Raw genomic sequence first — 13,291 nt, forward strand, 5'->3', positions numbered from 1 at the left:
CATCATTCTATCCATACAAAGCCTCAGACATCCTCATTCGCTTCGTTTAAAAATAAAAAAAATAGCCAAGAGGTCAACTGAAAGCGAATAACAAACAGCCTTCACGATAGAGCTCACTACACGTTTTATTGCTGTATTATTTAACATATGAGGGAATGGAAATTGTGTGTAACTATTCTTGTGTTGATGTGAGGATAAAGACGTCTTCACATGGGTAATTTCACAGCAGGAAGATTCGGAAAAGGGCACGGGAGCATTTCATGGGTAGTCTAAATCCAGTCGGGATAGGAATGCATGCGGTTGTCGGTCTCTGTGTGTCACTGATTGCTTGCTTATCTCCACTAAACTGCTTTGAGGGGCTCCAAGTGCCAATCATAGTACCCCCCCCCCCAACACGGGGGGGGGGGGGGGGGGTGTCGTATATGACAGAATGATTTTGTCCAAGTTTGTAACTTTACTTCTTTAAATGCTGGCGAATGTACACGACGGGCATCCGTGTTTCTTCTGCCTCTTAGTGGCACGATCCATAAACTACACCCAACCCAATAATAATACAGTAAAGTCTCGTTATATCGATATTCAAGGGAGTCCGAAAAATATCGATATAACCGGGACTATCGATATATCCGACCCTGTTTGCATGTAATTTTCTCCGTACGTGCATAGAAATAGTATCGATATAACCGGGACTATCGATATATCCGATATCGATATAACGAGACTTTACTGTAATAATAATAATAATAATAATAACTCATTGTATTTATAAGCGCCTTTCAAAACTCTCAAGGTCACTTTACAGTCACAGGATGAGTTTTTCTGTGGGTGAGCAGCGGCAGCCACACGTCCCATCGTTCACTCAACCCGGGAGTAACTCAAATAGATAGAAAGCTAGCTAGCTAAGAGGTAGCTAATGATAATAATAATAATAATAATAATAATAATAATAATAATAATTTTAGTCTAAAAAACAATCTTTTGATGATTTCAAGATGTTACTTGTGGCTGACGTCACCCAAGAATAAAACAGCACCAAACATCATCTGCCAAAATGAAAATAACTATTTATTTAGACATTTCCTTTGTCATGAAATGTGACAATCAATAATGTTTTGCAAACTCAGTGCCACTATAAAAAAAATCCACCAATCACACTCTCAAAATAACAAATCTTGTTACAATGACTCTCATCTTAAGAAAAAAAAAAACATTTGTAGCAATGTTGGTCTGTCAGGGTTGGCAATATGTCTGAAATGGACAAATAATGGAAGATAGTTTTGGCGCTCACAAAACATGCATGTTGTAACAAACAAGTAGCCGCGAATCCCTTTCAAAGATATGACATAATATAATCTAAGTCCCATGAGTCACCATGATGCAGTCAGTTATTATATGAGGCTATTTTCATTAGTCACGTTGAGACACCGTGAATTGAAAAACAAGCCCTTTTTTCCCCTGAAAACAAAATATTTGCACGCAAAATTCCATTTTGTCGACTGTTGAACATAGCAGGACAAACGTAAATTGGAATAAAAGGCGATCAAGGAATAATAATTAACATTTTTTTTTATAATAAAACAGAAATTACCAATTTTATCTGAGGATAATCACACAAAAAAAATCACTGCGTCACACAAATCCGACCTACAAGGACACTTGACCCCCGTTTTTTTTAACGGCCACATTTTGTAAAATATTGCGCAGAATTAGTTTTCAACATGGTCAGTCTTGCGTGTATATGAATACATTCATATATTTTAGTTAAACAGACTTCTTATTGCTTAGCCCCGATGGCGTTTATACTGCAAAACAAACGCTCCTTGAATAACAAGTCAAGAATAATGTTGTATTTCGTCGTACAATAATATTGAAATGTATTTTGCCCCTACAGTAATTCAAAAGATGGCTCAATCCAGTGTTCACTTAACCTTTTAAGTCTGAACAATTTAAATTTCCGCCAGACATTTGGTCAAAGATATGTTGCGTCACGTGGACTTTGAAATGTCAAAAAGTGCAATTTTGCCCCCAAAAAAAAAAAATAAAATGTTCTCAAATTACATTTAGCACATTAAACCTTACGCAGTCTTGATTTTTGCATGGACGGTCCTCAGCGACGCACAGAAGGGCCCTTTCGCAATATGTTGTTTGACAAATATGAAGCCCAAATAGCTCAAGCGTTGCATTAGATTGGAGAAATGTTGTTGAACTCTTTAGAGAGAGAGAGATCGACAGTTTGATATCCCCAAGTTGGATGATCACGTGAGCTCTTTCACTTCCGCTTCTTCCTTCTTGACCAAGTCACAACAGCACGTGGATGCTTTTTAATTGCCATTTCAAACAGTCAATCTTATGGCTTCCCGATATCGACGGTCACGTTGATATACAGTGGCAGCCTCTCCACTGATAACGTTCGATATTTGCAGCTGTTCAGTCCGTCTTTTGTCCAAACTAGAGGCGTTTGTTTCAATAGCTTTATTCTGAATCAGGGAAGAGGGGGAAGGTGAATTACAATACACAATACAATACACATTGATTCATATAGCGCTTTAACAACAACAGTGATACCTTAGCTTACAAACTTAATTGGTTCCCAGAAAGTGTGTGTAAGGCGAAAAGTTCATCTGCCAAACATTTATTTCCCATAAGAAAACATTAAAAATGAGAAAAATCCATTGCCAGGTCCCCATAAAACATAATTTTCTACTAAATAAGCCTTAAAACTACACAAAATATACCTTATTTTATGGATAATAAATGTGCTATTGCATCGTAATTAAAGAAATAAACTATACAGTATAATAAAGTCGGTTTATTTACCTTTGTGGTGGTCGTTGATGTAGTTGCCTCTTGATGATATCCGAGTGAAGTCGCCGTGCTTTCTCGGCAATAATACCCTCACTCACAATGTCCCCTGCTAGCTGCTTTTCGTTAATCCAAATCAACACAAGTTTTTCAACCTTTTCCATTGCCGTTGCTTAGACAACACAGAAACACCCTTAGCCACACGTAGCAATGGTCGACTTAGCGTACTGGTACTGAGATGCTAAGTCACACAAATGCACACGTTGTTCGTGTTTTTTGATGATCTCCTTCTTCTGCTAGACCGTAATTTTCTTTTGTGTCCTCTTTGGCTGAACACTAGCCTGTGGTGGGGTCTTTTTCGGTCCCATAATAGCAAAAGTACTCCACTCAATAACAAATCACGTCTGCACTCAAAGAACGGGGGTCTAGTCCGCCACCCACCATTGGTTTGGTTCATCTGCCGAAAACTAGTTTGTATGCCAAGATTATATTCTCGCAAATTTAATGTTCGTAAGGCGAAAGGTTCGTGAGCTAATGCGTTCGTAAGATGAGGCATCACTGTACAGAAAAATAAAGCGGTCACAAAGATAGTAGAAAGCACTAGGGAGTAAAACAACGGCAAACAACCGACCCACCTGTCCTTGTTGACTTCGTTCCCACTGTCCCGTTTATGAAACACCATTGTGTAGCGTGCAATGTCAGCCGGCGGCCGCACGATCTTCATTTTCTGCTGTTCCACCCTAGGAGTACACAAGCGAGGTGTTAAGATCAAGATGTACCGTCACGTGCTAATATTGTGATGGGAGACAATCTCTTTTACGTCAATGGATGCGACAGCTTCGTGTTTTTCTTTCAAAACTTAGCTTGTAGCAGACGTGCATATTCTACCGTGACGTCTCTGATACACTGGTGAAAAGGAGGCTTTCATCCTCTAATCTTTCATCTAGAACTACTTCATGTAATAGTTTGTCTTGTACTTAAACATTATAGAGTACATGGGTAAGGTCGTTAAGATTGCTCAACTGTTTTGTTTATTATTTTGCTTTGTGTTGACTATTATGTGAAGGGCTTTATTACAGCTGCAGCTGGTGTGTCAGCACTATAAATATCTATATTAACTTCAAGATGGCGCCGCGAGAGTGGCTGCTTTTCCAGCAGCTCCTGTATTTAGTTTTTCTACTTCTTTCTTTCCTTTCCTCTTCCTATCATAACTTTGCTGCTGTGAAATGTAAATGTCTCCACTGAGAGACGAATAAAGGTACATCCAATCCAATATAAATTAGGAGTATTGTATTGTATTGTATTGTATTGTATTGTCTGACTAGATACACACTCACATTTGTGGCGTGAGTTCGTGTTACTTCCGGGTTGAGCTCACCCGCAGAAAACCTGTGACTGTAGTGTCCTCGACAGTCTTGAAAGGTGCTTAGAAATAAAATGTATTATTTATTATTATTACTATTATTATTATTATTATTAGACATTTAATTTATAAGCGCTCAGTAAAACTCTGTTTTTCTGTGGGTGAGCAGCAACCACACGCGCCAGCATTCACTCAACCCGGAAGTAACTCAAATAGAATAGTAAGACATAGATAGAAAGCAAGCTAGCAAGCCAATTGATAGCTAAGAGCCAACCAGCTAGATAGCTAGCCATCTTGGCGTTCGGCTTTTTGTTCGGGTGAGCAGCGGCAGCCATTGATGCTAGCGTTCACTCTACCCGGAAGTAACACGGCAGCAGCTAGCCAGGTAGCTGGCTAGATACACAAACACAAATAAAATACATAAATAAATCAATACATAAACAAACAAATAAAATACATAGATAAATAAATAAATAAATAGATAGGTAGCTAGGGTATGTAGCTGGCTAGGCACCTGGCTAGGTAGCTGGCTAGGTATCTTGGTAGATAGCTAGCTAGATACATAAACACATAAATAAATCAATACATAAACAAATAAAATACATAGATCAAGCAATAAATATATAGATAGGTAGCTAGGGTAGGTAGCTGGCTAGGTAGCTCGCTAGCAAGATACATAGACAAATAAATAAAATACATAGATAGATAAATAAATAAACAAATAAAATGCATAGATCAATATATAAATATATAAATAGGTAGCTAGCTAGGAAGCTGTATTAAATGACAACCGACGTCACTTTTTTGTTTTTTAACTGACATCAGAAAAACGTTTTATAGCATCTAAAATAGCCAAAACACGCAGTATGATATTTTGATTCAAATGCAAAATACCAATAAAAATGACTTAGTGTCCAAAATCTGCAAAAAATTGAGCTGCATTTTCAGAAAGTCCCACCCCCGTTTGTGACGTCACGCCAAGACGTCTTGCATTGCTTGAGAATCAAATTCAGATTCGGAGAATATGCTTTCTTGTTACACATCCAGTTATGAATATGATTCAAATAGTTCTGAAGAGGAAAGCATACATGTTTGCAATCGATTAAAGAATTTATTTGTGCCATTTTGAGGCAACATTGGGGAGAAACTATCACCAGAAAAGAGGCACAAAATGGCGACCTCCTGTGGCCCCCTCCGTTTCCACAGGCTGATAAATTCTTTATATGGAGCCTGGACACCCTCTTCTGGCGGCTTTTGGGTGCAACACAAGGTTTTCAGACCAAACAATACAGCAAAATACATTGACGTGATGGAAGGACTGCTACAATGTGTCTTTTTTTTCGGTCAGGGGTCGTTCCTTTAGTGACGTCACATACGGACTCGTCACCAACTCAAAAACAAGACTTCCTGAATATTCAGCGCAAGCCTTAAAATGTAAAATATAGCTATATGCGGTGGAATCTTTGTAAAATACGCTCAGTAGAAGTCATTTGAAGCCATTTTACAAATTATGGACACAACTTGTCGGGAGACGTCGGTTGTCCTTTAAAACCCTTTTTTTCCATTGAAAAATAACATTTGCCGAACCATAGTTAACAACAACAAAAAAAATCCAGATGCGAACCAGTTTCTTTTCAAAAAGGATTACAATGCTTATTATTTATTAATTTTTTTTAATCCTCCCTTCACCTGATACGGAGGTCGTCATCTTCTCCACCCCATCCCCAGTAGGAGTTTGCAAATCCATTCACTTTATAAAACTGCTCTCTGCTCATGGCGGTGACCCCTCCAAAGTATCCTTTGTAATGCAACCTGTTGGGAGGTGGGGGAGAGGAACACAATGGGTCTTAATACGAGTCAAGTGATGTCAGAATTGTTTCAAATAATTGACGAATGTCAGACTAGAGTGGGCATACAGGAAATGAGTCTCCAGGAACTCACTTATATCCGGTGGCATTGCGGCCAACGACCAGATGTTTGGGTTGCGAATCGCAGACGTAGAGATTGCGATCGTTTTCGGGAATCAGGTCCACGTCGTGGAAAATGAAACAGTCCCAAGTGTAGTCTTTCAGCGCTTCCAAGTAGCCCACGTTCAACAATTTGGCACGGTTGAAAGTAGCGTTGCCGGCCTTTTGAAAAACACGCAAGACAGTGAAATGCACAAACTACACACAAATTAACTCACTCACATTCACTGCGCTGGTCAGACCACTGGCAATGGTTTTCCCTCTAACGAGGGGACAGTATTCGCATTTTGTACAGCTGCCCCTATTTCTATCTCTGATAACTCCAGACCCATGTAATTTAGGAATTAACTTAATTATTTCCACCAGGGCCAGCATTTCCTTTTTTTCCATGTTAGTGCTTTGCTATAGCTTCATCTGTTGTTAAAGCGCTATATAAATCTCTATGTATTCTATTTTGTATAGCCGCCCCATTTCAAGCTCAAAAACTTCAGAACATACAACTTAGGAATTAACTTAATTCCACAAGGGAGCAGCATTTCCTTTTTTTCCCATGTTAGCGCTTTGCTATAGCTTCATCTGTTGTTAAAGCGCTATATAAATCTATATGTATTGTATTTTGTACAGCTGCCCCCATTTCAAGCTCAGATAACTCCAGGGTGAGTGGTGATAAAGCGCTGGTCAGACCTCTGGCAATGTTTTCCCTTACACAAAGGGCATCATTTCCGTTTTTTCATGTTAGTGCTTTGTTCCAGCTTTAGCTGTTGTGAAAGCGCTATATGAACCAATATGTATTGTATTTTGTACAGCCGCCCCCATTTCAAGCTCATAACTCCAGACCCATATAACTTGGGAATTAACTTAATTCTTTCCACAAGGGAGCAGCATTTCCTATTTTTCCATGTCAGCGCTTTGCTACAGCTTCAGCTGTTGTTAAAGCCCTATATAAATCTATATGTATTGCATTTTGTACAGCTGCCCCCATTTCAAGCTCATATCAATCCAGACACATTTAATTTAGGAATAAACTTTTTTTTTGATGAAAGAAGAGTCTAGGTTTTTTTTTACGCTGCATTGAATATTTATGTAGTCCTAAAACTCAATATTCTCTGAGTCCTACAATTTGAGTGACAATGACAAAAACCCCGACACTGCAGTGGACACATTTTTTTGCACATCGTCTGGCAGTGAATGAGTTAAAAATGTCAAATTAAAAACATCAGCGTTGACCTGCTGGATGACGTAAACAGCATATTGGAGTTGCTGCCTCTGCAGGAAGGGGTGCAGGTGGCGTAGCAAGTAGAGCAGGTGGCGCTCTCGGTTGCGGTGGGGAATGAGGATGGCCACGCTCTGGGTGGCCGTGCAGGACAAAGGGTGGTAGCTGCCTTCAGCCACTTGCTTATTTTCACCCTCCACGTCCTCCAGTTGCAGAGTGGGTTCAAAGTCCAGCTTCACTGCTCCTTCTGCGGAATCAGAATTCAATTTGGCATTTTGGAGTGGAGCCTCACAATACTTGAACTGCCTTCATCAGAATCGGAAAACCTTTATTCGTCCCACAATGGGGAAATTGTTATAAATATTAAGTAGAATGACAAATTCATGATGGGTGTGAAATTTTGATGGGAACATGTTTTGGATTGGATTAGCCTTTATTAGTCTCGCAGTGGATACATTTCCATTTCACAGCAGCAAAGTGATGAAAGGAATGAAAGTAGAAAAATAATAATTATAATAATACATTTCATTTCTAAGCGCCTTTCAAAACTCTCAAGGTCACTTTTCAGTCACAGGATCAGTTTTTCTGTGGGTGAGCAGCGGCGGCCACACGTGACACCGTTCACTCAACCCAGAAGTAACTCAAATATATAGAAAGCTAGCTAGCTAATAGATAGCCAATAGATAGCTAATAGACAGCCAGCCAGCTAGATAGCTATATAAGTAATACATAGCCAGCTAGCTAGCCAGCCAGATAGCTAATAGATAGCAAAAAGATGCTTACTATTGACACGGCCTTAAAACTTGTAGTATTCAACTTGGTCCATGGACTCGGAGGACAAAAGTCGTAGAAAAATGTCACGGTTTAGGCTTTTACTCGTATTCTCGAGTTGTTCTACTAGCGCACTTACTGCTATGATGCCATGGCTAGACCACAAGTGCCATTCAAGATGAAAAAAATCTCCCCAATAATAATAATAATAATAATAATAATAATAATAATACTAATAATAATAATAATAATCTGAAAAAAAAGAAAATACATGAGCTGCTGGAAATGCAGCCACTTCTCACAGCGCCGTCTTGAAGTCAAAAGAACCACAAAAAAAAAACACTAAACAAAAAATATGACACCCAAAGACACAGAGTCATTCCTTCTTAAGCACTTTCTGTACCCTCTTCGTTACATGTAGCAGTTCTAAATGAAAAAGGAGGGGATCAAATCATCTTTTCACCAGTGACATCATGGTGGAATGTGCATGTCGACTACAAGCTAAATATTGAAAGCAAACACGCAGCTGTGATACCCTTTCACAGATTTATGGCCTCGGTGATGAACATTTGTAATATTTAGATAAGTCATCAAACATGGGCGTTTACTCACGTAGCAGCGGCGACTCCTCCGGACACTCTGCTCTCGCTGTCACTAAGCGAAACGCCGTCAATGTCTCCTGCATGCTTTTTTCTTGAACATCAGGTTGCATCACCGCCCAGGGAGCCAGGGCAGATTTTACACTGTCGCCTGAAAGCGTGGAAATCCACGCCAGGACAGACAGGGAAAGGAGCAGCAGGAAAACGTACTTGACTCTGAGCAACATCCTGCACCCAGATAAACAAAAGCCCATGGCTGTGGTGATGTTGTTCTGGTTCTTCTAGTTTAAAATGTCTCCTTCATGACTGGAACAATCAGTTTGTGACCGTGAAGCATCTCGCTGCTTGGCAGTTTCCACCACGTGGTTTCAGATTGAGGTTGATATCCAAGGTGTCATTTTGATGGTGGTTTGTGTGGGGTCGGGGTAAATCGATATTAGCCGTGAAAGAGAGGAATATCAGATGTAAGTGTACAGAAAAAAAATAATGACAACTTGACATCTGTATAATACAGTTGACTTGAAATTGAAATCTGGAGAATAAACTACACAAAGGCCTTGCATTAATTAGACAGCAATGTAACAATTATTCTGTTCCTATCGATGAGAAGGTTCGATGGACCACTCCTGTACGACTGAGAGCTTACACAGACGTATTCTGTTCCTAGTTAATTGAACTGGTAAACATCGATAGAACGAAGCTCCACATTAACGATCACAACAATCTGAGTAACGTGCATAGTAAAAGGTAACGTCAACAATGTGGATTTCTCACCTGTACTTACTTAAAAACGAGCTAACGATGCTTGTTTTTCCACGAAGTCATCTTCTTTTCAGGACATGTCGAGCTCACATTGGCTAACTCCAAGAGCACCCTAGCATATCACACTCACCACTATCGTACGTTGCATTTGTAATGACACAAAATAAGCAAAGGGACATAAGTATATTTCTGACAAAGGCGACGCGTCCTCCTGCAGCCGGATGCTCTCTGTTTGCCCCCGGGTAAAGGCAAACACATTCTGGGTTCGGTATGGTTTTGCGTCACTTCCGCTTAGGTTTTCACGATTGAAACATCCATGATGACGTTGAATCTTCCGCTGCCCTGCTTCAAAATCAAATAAAATCACCCATCCCATCGCAATCGTCTCTATTTCGGTGAAAATCGGTGATCTGATTTGGGATTTTAACTGTTTTGTTGCCACTTTTGTCGCTCTCCAGTTTGACGTCTGTAACGTTAACCAGTGTATTTATATTTCCGGTTTAGGTTTTTCATAACAAAAGGGTTTGCTGTGTAATGTCAGACTGAACTTAAAATGACTCTTACTTTTCCTTTTGGCTTATCCCTTCAAGGGGTCGCCACAGCGAATCAGTGTCCTCCATCTTCAGAGGTTTGATTCACACGTTTGTTTTGGCCAAGCTTTTACTTCGTCGGATGCCCTTCCTGACACAACCCTCTGTATTGGGACCGGCACAATAAGACACTGGCTTGTGTCCCCTTGTGGTTACAGAACAAGCAACTCTATGAACTTAAAGATGAAGATACTCTGTAAAAGGTTCCCAAGCATTCAAACAAAGCAAAACTATACTCACCATTTGATGACAATTCTCTGACTCTCCTGTGGAATGGGCATCTCTTTCCTTACATTTCATCACAAATGCTTTATCTTCCAGTCAGAATGAACTTGAAATGGTTACACTGTTAATATTATCACTAAGGTCTGAGACCAGTGGAAGGGTCGCTCAGTCTCAGATGTGAAGACCGTGCTGGTCTCAGCTGGACATTGATTTGTTTTTTTTGATGGGTCTTTAGTTGTCCAGCTGCTTCTCAGCTGGTTTTAGGCCAACCCTGGTCCTGAAAATCTCAACTTGTCTTCTTCAATAGCCCTTCGTCCTCCTTACAACAAAAAAAAGATATTTGATTTTCATTTAAAGTGATGATTATTACAAGGTGCGGGTTGAATTCCGTTAAAGAACAACCGACGCCTTTTTTTGCCTAACTGACATCAGAAAAACGTTTTATGGCATCTAAAAGACTAATAAGATGAAGGCTGATATTTTTAGTCAAATGCAAAACACCAATAAAAATGAGTTAAAGTGTCCCAAAACTACTTCAAAATGACCTCGGAGATGGCGAGTTTCAGAATGTGCCGCCCCCTTGTTCGTGACGTCACGCCAGGACGTCTTCGCCTTGCTCTAGAATCAAAACAATGGCTTCAGATTCGGAGAAGATGCTTTCTTGTTACTCATCCAGTTATGAATATGATCCCAAATACTCCCTTGTTCCGACTTTAAGTTCTGAAGCGGAAAGCATAAATGTTTGCAATCGATTAAAGAAGTCCTCCCGTATCAATTCCAGCCGTCTGGACTCCAATGTAGCGTCCCAGAAAATGCACAAGATGGCGCCCAAGCTACGTTGGAAATGGGCTGATTTGTCTGCGGGGAATTTGTCAGCTCTATCAAATAGTAGTCTTGGTGCAACACACAACAATTCACCATCGCATTATTTATGTGTTTTCCTTCTAATTTTGCCATCGACATGGATCAAGACGAAGTTTTCAGACCAAACAAAGTACCCAAAATGCATTGTGTGTCGCTTTCTCGGTCAGGAATCGTCACCAACTCAAAAACAAGACGTCCTGAATATTCAGCACAAGTCTTAAAACGTAAAATATAGCTATATGCGGTGGAATCTTTGTAAAATACGCTCAGTAGAAGTCATTTGATGTGATTTTACAAATTATGGACACAACTTATCCGGAGGCGTCGGTTGTCCTTTAATGCAGTCGAATGAAAAAGGCAAGGAGGATTCATGCATTCTCTCTGGTTCAATGGTCACTTAAAAAAACAATCCACAGTTCCTTCCCTGTTGCTTTTAAACAAATAGTGCCATCCCTAAAAGTATTCTTCCTCCATGCCGAGATGTCCTCCAGGTCACGACTGCCTATGGTGTCGGCCTGTTGTCTGCATTGCATTTATGCGTGAGACACACCTCTTCACTGTTTGCGCTTGACGCAAACGTGTTATAAGCAAGCACAGAACGTTCCTCTTAAATCCGTTCAGTAAATTCTCTCCTTGACTCGTTGCGTCCTTACCATTCTTGTCTCTCTCTCTTGTTTCTAGTTATAATTGTATTTTATTTATTGCATTGTATTTGTGATTATATTGTATTTATTATAGTACCTATGCTTGTCTGTGACTGTAAAGTGTCCTTGAGAGCTTTGAAAGGCGCTTAAAATGTATTATTATTATAAGAGACAAAGCAAATAGTTATTAGTGGTAGAGTGGGATGTTCTTGCAACATTTTTTAATATCGATTTTTTTTCACTTTATAGCGTTTGATGAATTCATAATATTTATTTTTGGCCCATTCAAATTTGTTTTTGCGTTGATCGACCGACAAATGTGAGATCTTCATTGAGAATGATTTAAAATAATTTTGGGCATGTCAATATAGAAATTTAAAAGTCTCTTTTTTTTGGGCGGGGGTTCTATCTAATTCATTCAATGCCAAATATGTCATTGTCACTCGAATTCCAAGACACACACAGAATATTGAGTTTTAGGACTACTGTACATAAACACTCAATGCAGAAATATTGAATCAACCTTAAAATTCTTCTTTATACATTTAAAGCTATCCATAACCTTGCCCCCCCCCATGCCTATCTGACCTTGTTCAAATTTCTATTCCTCTCGTTCCCTCAGATCCTCTTCCTCCCTCCACCTCGGTGTGCCCCCACCTCTGGAACTCACTTCCACCCAACATTCGTAACATTGATTCTCTTCCCACCTTCAAATCCCAACCCACCTATTTAAAATCACATTTTTTCTTTCTTTTCTTTCTTTCTCTTGTTTCTATTTATAACTGTATTATATTTATTGTATTCTATATGTGATTCTATTTTATTTACTATACTTGTGTGTGACTGTAAATTGTCCTTGAGAGCTTTGAAAGGCGCTTAAAATGAAATGTATTATTATTATTATTATCGTAGGGAAAAAAGTGTTAATTCCTAAATGATATGGGTCTGGAGTTATATGAGCTTGAAATGAAGGCGGCTGTCCAAAATACAATTAAATACATACATTTTGGTTTATATAGCGCTTTAACAAGAGCTAAAGCTGGAACAAAGCGCTAAGATGGAAAAATGGGAAATGCTGCCTCCCTTGTGGAATGGAAAAACATTGCCAGTGTCACGTTCTGGTTGGCGGCCAACGGGTGGCGCTGTCGGCCCCACATGCAGCTGCACAGGTATTGGTCATTTCAATCAGTCAGTCAATAAATCGAGTCCCGGCATGACCATTCGGTATCAGGTCATTGTGGTTGTTACACCCTGTCAGGTTTGTTTCACCTTGTGATATTTTACCCGTGGTTTAATTTGATACTTTGTACTTTTCAGTTTTGTTTGCTACTTTGTTGTTTGACATTTTGTTCCTGCTGACTTCACTTGAATACAATTTGTCAAATACACCTTGCTCCTCCCTCCTGCCTACTTTTTGGAAGGGTCCACCACCACCACCACCTTGCAAATCGTGACACACCAGAGGCCATGGCCAGCGCTTTATCGGCACCC

At 39.7% G+C, this 13,291-nt stretch overlaps 1 protein-coding gene across 6 annotated transcripts; it reads right to left on the reverse strand.

The window, feature by feature from the left end:
* Positions 1-1,052: 1,052 nt before the first annotated feature.
* Positions 1,053-9,742, reverse strand: b4galt4 (beta-1,4-galactosyltransferase 4). 6 transcript variants are annotated; one of them, XM_089017311.1, is made up of 7 exons: positions 9,500-9,742; positions 8,729-9,056; positions 7,360-7,592; positions 6,107-6,294; positions 5,855-5,977; positions 3,438-3,542; positions 1,053-2,477 (listed from the first exon to the last, which is right to left on the reverse strand). In XM_089017311.1, exons 2-7 carry the CDS (start codon positions 8,967-8,969, stop codon positions 2,348-2,350), a joined length of 1,020 nt encoding a protein of 339 aa, XP_088873437.1. In that variant the 5' UTR covers positions 8,970-9,056; positions 9,500-9,742; the 3' UTR covers positions 1,053-2,347. The 6 variants fall into 6 exon arrangements, with proteins under 6 accessions (XP_088873437.1, XP_088873436.1, XP_088873435.1 ...); XM_089017310.1 differs by having other exon boundaries at positions 8,729-9,059; XM_089017309.1 differs by having other exon boundaries at positions 8,729-9,059; positions 9,490-9,742.
* Between the last annotated feature and the right edge of the window lie 3,549 nt (positions 9,743-13,291).

Source organism: Hippocampus bargibanti, linkage group LG16, assembly GCF_051943395.1.
Source record: "Hippocampus bargibanti isolate YZ-2025 linkage group LG16, ASM5194339v1, whole genome shotgun sequence".
Classification (NCBI taxonomy): domain Eukaryota; kingdom Metazoa; phylum Chordata; class Actinopteri; order Syngnathiformes; family Syngnathidae; genus Hippocampus; species Hippocampus bargibanti.

Excerpts from the sequence above, each read along its gene's own strand:
- b4galt4 (XM_089017311.1), bottom strand. The coding sequence starts at position 8,969 with ATGGGCTTTTGTTTATCTGGGTGCAGGATGTTGCTCAGAGTCAAGTAC. Across the intron at positions 7,593-8,728 it reads GGAGGAGTCGCCGCTGCTAC|AAGGAGCAGTGAAGCTGGAC; the intron begins GTGAGTAAACGC and ends CTGATTCCGCAG. Across the intron at positions 6,295-7,359 it reads CTGTTTACGTCATCCAGCAG|GCCGGCAACGCTACTTTCAA; the intron begins GTCAACGCTGAT and ends GTTTTTCAAAAG.